Raw genomic sequence first — 7,790 nt, 5'->3', positions numbered from 1 at the left:
AGTGATAATATACGGATTTCTTCCACAAGCCTGATCAATTCCATGTTTGAATATGAATTTTTTTCCTTTTTATTTTCATAATTCATAACTTATGAGAGTTGAACCTCCTCTAACAGCTAAAATCAAAAGGTATAAATTGAATAACTGGAAGAACTTCATCCTACTGTAGTAGTGGTATAAGTAAACAGATAAGCCACTGAAACGATGTGCAAACAGTTTAAAGAAATCATACTTTCCTCTGATGTAAAGGAGTAAAGGCAGTCTTGACGGTGCTGCTGCCCTCCTCTGTTACGAGGATCAAAAGTAAAAGCAAAGACATGTTTATGTGCGAACGCAAGAGACCTGAAATCGGATTTTCTTCTACCTTTTTTTTTTTTCTGCTTGGGACAGAAAGAAATGGAATGGAATAGCAGCAATGGCAATGCATGTCAAAGAGCCTTTTTGGTGTCTACTTTTCAGTGCTTAACACGAGTCCACCGACGTGTTACAGATGGTCCGGTTAAGACGAACCCACGTCCAAAAATCCGAATCAGCGTGCAAAATAGTTTCAAGGAAATGTTGTGAAAATCTTAGTTGAATTGTGGTAGCCATGTCCGCTTTAAAACGTGGTTCGGTTAAAGCCCACGTTGGCCGTTGCCTGAGAAGAACACAAATTCTGAAGTTTGCTTTAAGAAACTACTATTGTAATGCAAACATGCAAGGTTACAAAAAACCTAGAGGACAGCTAAATAAAACAGCAACAATCACATTGCATGTACAAAAGACGAAACTAAAAGCCTCTACTGTGTGGAGGATCCTTTCGCCAGGCAGGCTGCCCAGTTCCTACTGCTGCCCCGTAAAATTGAGCTCCATTGACAAATTGTTGGCCTTGAGAGCCAGACGTAGGAACCCACCAAGTTCCCTGCTGCCACGACTGAGTTGTGTTCTGTTGACCTTGCACATGCATGGTCGACAACGTCTGGTGGGGTAATTGCTGGGGCACATGCATTGGCTGTTGAAATCTATGAACTTGGGTTGGTTGCTGCAGCTGCTGTTGTTGGGATATTTGAGGCTGCCATTCGGGTATGTCATCATCATCATCATTCCACGGTTGCATTGAAACTCCTAGGGACGCATTCGTATTTGGTTGCCCATACTTTTGTACGAGCTCCCTCATTTGATCAACAGGACGAGACGATGTTTGAGAATGTGAATGAGCCGAGACTATCCCCACTCGTTGGGATTGGTACCCAGTGGGGTATTGAGGCCCCGATGGGTTTGAGCCACCAGAGAAATTAAACTCAGGTAAGTCATCTTCATCCCGAGTAGTGGCAGGACCAAATCCAGGGGGAACATCATCATCGTCGTTGTCATCAAGAGAGGGTTTGGAATAGATAGGAGGTCCACCATGGGAAAGAGTAGGCTTTGATGGAAAATTAGTATTCATGTTAGCATCCTTTTCTTGCTGTCTCCTAGAAGTGAGGTGTTGCTTTTTTGAGGTGTGTTTATGGTGTGAAGTTGAGTTGGGTGATATTAATTGAGCTCTTCTCCATACAACAACTCCAATTAGACCATTGTCAATAGCATTAAGAGCCTCAAGTTGGTCCTTCGGGAGGATCTTGCTGAGCATTTCATGTGTTTTGGCATGAGGTGGACAAAAATAAAGTTCCACTCCAGAGGCAGGCTCAGCAAAACCCACTCTCCCATCCAAAATATACGAATCAGCCGCCTGCACAAGCGCATGTAAGTCCACTATCAGACGATAACCAAACAAGAGTCAATCTAACTAGAAAGTTTCCCAACGTTTCTTACCTCAACCAGGCTCCCACGCTCACTGTCGGCTGATCCCTCCTTGCAAACAAAATGAACCACCTGCAAAAAATATATATATAAATATATATATATATATATAAGAATTACATCAGTCTAACGTATAACTTACGCTCTAAAATGGTAGTTTTAACAAATATACAGGGAACTGAACCATAAATTTTTTTACCCCCACCCTAAAAATTTAAAAATTTAAGAAAAAAAAATACCACTTTCCCTTATCCAAATAGATTGACCTATTCGCCGAGGGGCACTCAAATATTTACACAGATTATTATTATGTTTCGAGTTTACATAACATTTGACGTCCTCGTTCTTTCCCTGGGTGATTAATCAGGATATATTGGCAACATTTGACATTCTTTTCATTGGGCAGAGTTTGTTTCCAGTTATTCAGCACCCTACAAGTACTCATAGAAACAGCACAATTTTTACATGTAACGCCAATCAGATGTATCATCATCCTCCAAACTTTTCATTCCTACTTAGTCCACCCAGCGGGAAATCGCAGATGAGGTGATCAATCTTTCATGTTTACTCAAACTAAGAATCTTAATCAAGTTGCATCCCTTTTGTCTCTTCTTGTTTGCCCCTGACTTATTAAATGGGATTGACCCCACAATCAGCAAAAAGAGATAAATGGAAGACATAAACTGGGATAAAAAAGTTGTTATTTTTCCCCCAATTTTTCTTTTATGGCAGTACAGGAATTTACTACAATGTAAATGAACTTGAGATACCATTACAGCACGACTCCGGGACATGGGAAGCTCTTGGAGGAACTTCTCAAATGCATCAAGTCTGACTCTGCCCTTGATTTCTAGCAAGCTAGGCCACTCCTTTGTACAAGTTTTTTCACCACTGCACCATGAAATTTTGGATCATTAATACACACCATGAACCTTAAAACAGATTTATTTCCTTTCACAGAACATGAAAGTTGGGTTTGACAACTTGAATTTGAAAGAAAGAATTTTGATTTCAAATTTAAAATTATTATGTGATGACACACATGTAAACATAACTTTCATCATTATTTTCAAATTCATGAATTTGTTCAATCCATATTTAGTGATAAATTTATGAATTTTAAGTTCATCTACTCATTCAAATACATAGCAACACTGAATTTTAACTAATTTCTATATAGTGTGTGCATTCATGATTTCATCTTCACAAAACTCCAAAGCTGCTGTCTCAAATCCATGTTCCCAAACATTGCAAAACATTCAATGAAAATCACAATACTCAGCACCTCAATCAAAAGCAAACCATCCATCAGGAAAAAAAAAAAATTTGAACACAGCAAGGTGGTATTCACATCAACCAAAATATTCTGTCTTCCACCTATTTCTTTAAACCTATAAGGAATCTCCCTCTTCAATAAAGCACATTATAGTTTCTTATCACATCCAAAGGCCTTTCCCTGTTCGTTCTACAGATTTTCCTTAAACCAAACAACTTATAGATCATTTTCCTCCATGCTTCAAGTCATGCCATTTATCTACCTCCAATATTCATGTGCCTCTCCGTGCTGCCTACAAATAATGGCACTCCAACGAGCTCATCCTCACTTCACAACGAACTTACCTTGACGATGTCCTCAAAATACTTGACTTGCAAGTAGAAATAAGCTTTAAAATCTATCATATCCATATCCTAGTCATGGTTTTAACATTAAAAAACCAAGAAAGTTTTATGATGTTTCAACTCCACAACTTTCCCAAATTCAATCCTATCTATAAAGCAAGCACAAAATGCAAAAGACACCCACCAGGCCCACAAGATTTAGAGGAAAAAATCACCATCATCAAAGTTTGGAGTTAATAGAAATTTAAACTTAAGCATTGTCTGCCTCCGCTCATCAATAAATCACATGATCATAAATAAACAAACATGTGCTTGTACTAACAATATACAGAAAAGAAAAAAGAAGCATCATGATCTATAGCAGACAAACTGAGACAGATACCAACAGATGCAGGCCAAAAAAGGACCAACAACAAATTATGTTCAGGGAGAAAAAAAAAAGGTAAAAACAATATATCCTTGCATAGCATGCAATCTTGTAAAACATACCTTTTAAAAGTACCAATGACAGAGGTCATGGCTGTGATATTCAGCTGGAGCAACCCTTCCCAGACATGTTCACCCTTCAAAGTGGCTACAGAAACAGTAGTTCCTGTTTTTGCAGGAATGTCATTTGGCTTGACATCTGCATCAGACTTCACGTTGCTCGCATCAATAGTTTCAAGTTTATCTGGCATAGTATCAACAGGATCTTGTGAAGCTCGACCAGAAGACTTTGAATCAGACCCAGCTTCTGAGTCATCCTTATCACAAATGGATGTTGCTTTCCGAGCATCACTAGGTAAATTCTCAAACGGTGGCTCTGAATCAAGAGATTGCATGAACTCATCAAGGGAAACAATGGGAGGAAGAAAATCTGCATCCTTCAATTCATCTTCTCCCATCAACCCTTGCATTGGATCAGGCCCTTCGCTTGAAGGAATGGTAATGGTAAGATCAGGGTCCTCTATATTACTCTTTTCACCTGCAGTACCTGATCCATTTTTCTTTCCAACAGTTTTACCAGTTGTAGGACCTTGTTTTGCCTCAGTTTTTGGTCGCCGACTAATTGAAGTAGCAGCAGAAACTTCCACTGAAGCACTATCAGTTTGTTCAACCTCCACTTGAAACTCGCCCTTATGTGTTTTTTTCACTAATCGTCTAATGTCAACTTCTGTATCAGGCAAAACTACCATTTGAGCAAGCTCTTCTGCCTTTGCTTGTCGCCACTGAGAAAGCTCTTTAGAAGCTAGATCCTCAGCACTCATAGAACATAGTCGTTCTGGGGAAATTTCACCTGACACAACTCTTTCTCTGAGTTCAGGGTTATTACGATCCTTTAAGTTGAACAATAAAGACCTGCCCTTCTCCTTATACTTTTTATTCACACCTCCAAATAATTTAAATAGTTCTGCTTCAATTTGATATGCCAAAACTTGTGGAGACTGTACTGATTTTTCTGCAGCAATTTCTCCTATCTTTTCATTAACAGGGTTTTGTTTCCCAAAAGTTTCAATTTCCTTGTTCTCTGCCACATCTATTACAGGTTCTAATACCCAAGAAAGACCATTTCCCTGCAAAAGTTCATCTCTTGCAAAAATATTATCACTAAATGGAACATCCTCATTGGGCAAAAGATTGCTTGATTGAAATTGCTGCCCATCACATTTCAAAGTTTTTGTAGTGTCACTAATATTCCCACCACCAGCACCATCCTGACTGGAAAGCAATATCCCCTGAGGTTCTGCAGACATAGAGCCAACAGCATCAGCATTACCAGAATTAGAATCAACAGGGTTAGTACTCTCCTGTGTCTTCCCAGGGGAACTTGCAGCTTCACCATTAGAATTCTTCTCCACCTTTGAGTTTTCACCTTGCTGTTGAGATACCAAGGCTAGGGCAGCAGCTAATGATTCCCGCATCTTGGACCTCACAGATTCAAATGACTCAGTCTGAACTTTTGGAGACGACCTCATCTGTCCAGGCTGATTCCTTGAAGCGGATGACCCTGTTTTATTTGGAACTGATCTCTTAATCGATGCTGGAGAAGGCTGTGATCCTGGCGTGTTGGAAACAGACTGCATCTGTACAGTTCTTTTACTAGGTGCAGATATTGGTTGCAACCAAGGCCTGTGTTCCATTTGTGCAACTCGTTTGTTTGGTACTGGTAACTTCTGTGGGACAGAATCCGTAGAAATTGGTTCCATTGGTGCCTTACGCTTGCTCAAAGTTGGTAATTGATGTGGTCTCAGAGTATCCAACATGGTGGGACTCGTTTCTCCTACTGGCTTATTAGGCATTAAATACTGCCGTGATAGCTGAGAATACGTTTGGGACTCAATCTGTCCAGGTTTCTGTTTTGACATTGATGATAACTGCGACCTAAGATCATTTGACACAGATCCCATCTGCCCTATAGGCATACTCGAAGGTATCTGCTGCTGTAGAGATCCACTGGTTCCAAATCCCATCAACCCCATGGACATCGGTGCTTCCAATTTGCTGGAAATGGGTTCCAGCTGAGCCATTTGGTTACCAGGTATCGTTAATTGCTGAGATACCAGATCGTTGGACATGCTAGATCAGTACCATAAAACGTATATACAAATACCACTGCATTGTAAACCAACAAATAAATCATCAATCCATTATACTATTAAATCGCGCTCACATGTTGACTTCATCAATGAAACAAAAGAATGGCTATGCAAGCCAAGCTCCAAAAGTAAGGAACGTATGAAATAGTATCATTTAACTTCTCCAAAATATTGAATTATTAAAACTAGTCAAAAAAGAAAAGACCGCTGAATATATAAAATCTCAATTTAAGTACAATATTCGATGAGTTATATAGTCCAAGTCCTTAAAATCAGAAAGACGAATAAACCAAACAGAAAGTAGTAAATAATACTAACAAAATTATAACCAATTGCAATGCTTTTAAAGCAGAAAACAACTCAATTCTTTCAAATTGCAAATGAGATTTAATTGAAAAAATAAAATAAAAACTAGACATTCTTGAGATAGTTAATTGACATGAAAAAGAAAACATGCAAAGTTCGCAATCATCGAAGGAAGAAACGGGAAAAACAAAGAGTAAAAAAACCTATTGTCAAGAAACCGATCCAAATCTCAAACCCTAAATCGAAACAAGTAGTCAATTTTTCAGAAAAATGATTGATTCAAGAGAAGGTCAAGGGCTTCGAAGTAGGAAGCTTACCTGAATCGAGAGACGCGAAGCAGAGCGGAGCTGAGAGGGGGAAAGCAGACAGCCGTAGAGAGGATTTGAGCGTAGCTTGAAGAAGTTTTTAGAGGCTTTGAAGAGGCGTTTGATAACAAAGAAATTGTGAACCCTAATTAAAATAAAAAATATATAGTAACAAAATACTAGAAGGTTAACGAATACCGCCTCTGAGTCCTAGTGTCACTTTTTTACGAGTCTTATCCCGTGTCAAAGCGTGAAAACGGTCTTTTCAAGAGGCGGATTGTTAGATTGACACGTGCGCCTTTCTATCTTCTGATTCGGGCCCATCTCCATTTTCAGCCCACCTGTATCGATTATGCAAATCGGATCCAACCAAAGCATTGACCTGACTCGCTTCTTGAATGGGTCGGATCAAGATATTTGTCAAATTCAAATCCACCGCCACAGAAGGGTAAGATAGGCGATTGGGCAACTTACTTTTACTTGGATTTGTGTACACTAATACTTGGTCTTTATATTAATTTTTTATATGCTTAAAAGTAGTTGATAATTTATTTAATTTTATATAAAAATTCGATTATAAATCATTTATTCATCTGTCTGGACTTTATCCATATTCGGAGCTTATCTTGAAAATTGCCCTGAATCTTGAAAAGCACAATCCATCATGCCAAAACAACTTATTTGCCAAATATTTGTACCAAAATTTCTTTTACATATAAGGAAATTCGATAAGAAATAGAAAAAGCACCTTTCTAAAGAGGGCTTGTTTCCTTCTTCTTCTTCTTCTTTTCTTTTTCTTCTTATGTTAAATAAATTGTCATTTTCTTTGTTTTCTTTTTTCTTTTTATTACAAATAATTTTTATAATGAAGAGTTAAATAGTTTAATTCCATTATTCTGCGTAAAAATACTCAATAGAAACCAACCACTCATTTATATGGAAATGTTAATAAGTACATTTTTTATATTATTCGATTAAGAAAGATTAGAGCATCTTATAATTATATTCGAAAAGAGTTTATATAGTAAAATTACTACCCATCATGAGTTTGAGCAAGGTCAGAAAATAATTTTAGGAAACTCACTACCCAATTCTGATTTTAATATTAAATTTTAGCTATATATCATTTTTTGTTCATAAATTTCTTATAATTAATGCGATATTTATTAATATTCATTAATTGTTATCACTATAATTTTAAACT

At 37.8% G+C, this 7,790-nt stretch overlaps 1 protein-coding gene across 1 annotated transcript; it reads right to left on the bottom strand.

The window, feature by feature from the left end:
• Positions 1-545: 545 nt before the first annotated feature.
• Positions 546-6,761, bottom strand: LOC110411655 (uncharacterized). The gene is made up of 5 exons (XM_021421903.1): positions 6,599-6,761; positions 3,889-5,991; positions 2,550-2,670; positions 1,792-1,851; positions 546-1,708 (listed from the first exon to the last, which is right to left on the bottom strand). The coding sequence occupies exons 2-5, from the start codon at positions 5,952-5,954 to the stop codon at positions 770-772; spliced, it is 3,186 nt and encodes a 1,061-aa protein (XP_021277578.1). The 5' UTR covers positions 5,955-5,991; positions 6,599-6,761; the 3' UTR covers positions 546-769.
• Between the last annotated feature and the right edge of the window lie 1,029 nt (positions 6,762-7,790).

This window comes from Theobroma umbraticum, unplaced genomic scaffold (genome assembly GCF_002168275.2).
Source record: "Theobroma umbraticum cultivar Fairchild unplaced genomic scaffold, ASM216827v3 scaffold_56.0, whole genome shotgun sequence".
Lineage (NCBI taxonomy): Eukaryota > Viridiplantae > Streptophyta > Magnoliopsida > Malvales > Malvaceae > Theobroma > Theobroma umbraticum.
Note: the sequence above shows the minus strand (reverse complement) of the source record. Positions and strands in the feature narration are given on the sequence as shown.

Bases quoted from the DNA above. Each gene is read 5' to 3' on its own strand.
- LOC110411655 (XM_021421903.1), bottom strand. From the start codon at position 5,954: ATGTCCAACGATCTGGTATCTCAGCAATTAACGATACCTGGTAACCAA. The intron at 2,671-3,888 runs GTATGTTTTACA...TTCATGGTGCAG, and splicing joins GTCATTGGTACTTTTAAAAG to TGGTGAAAAAACTTGTACAA. The intron at 1,709-1,791 runs GTAAGAAACGTT...GCGCTTGTGCAG, and splicing joins AGCGTGGGAGCCTGGTTGAG to GCGGCTGATTCGTATATTTT.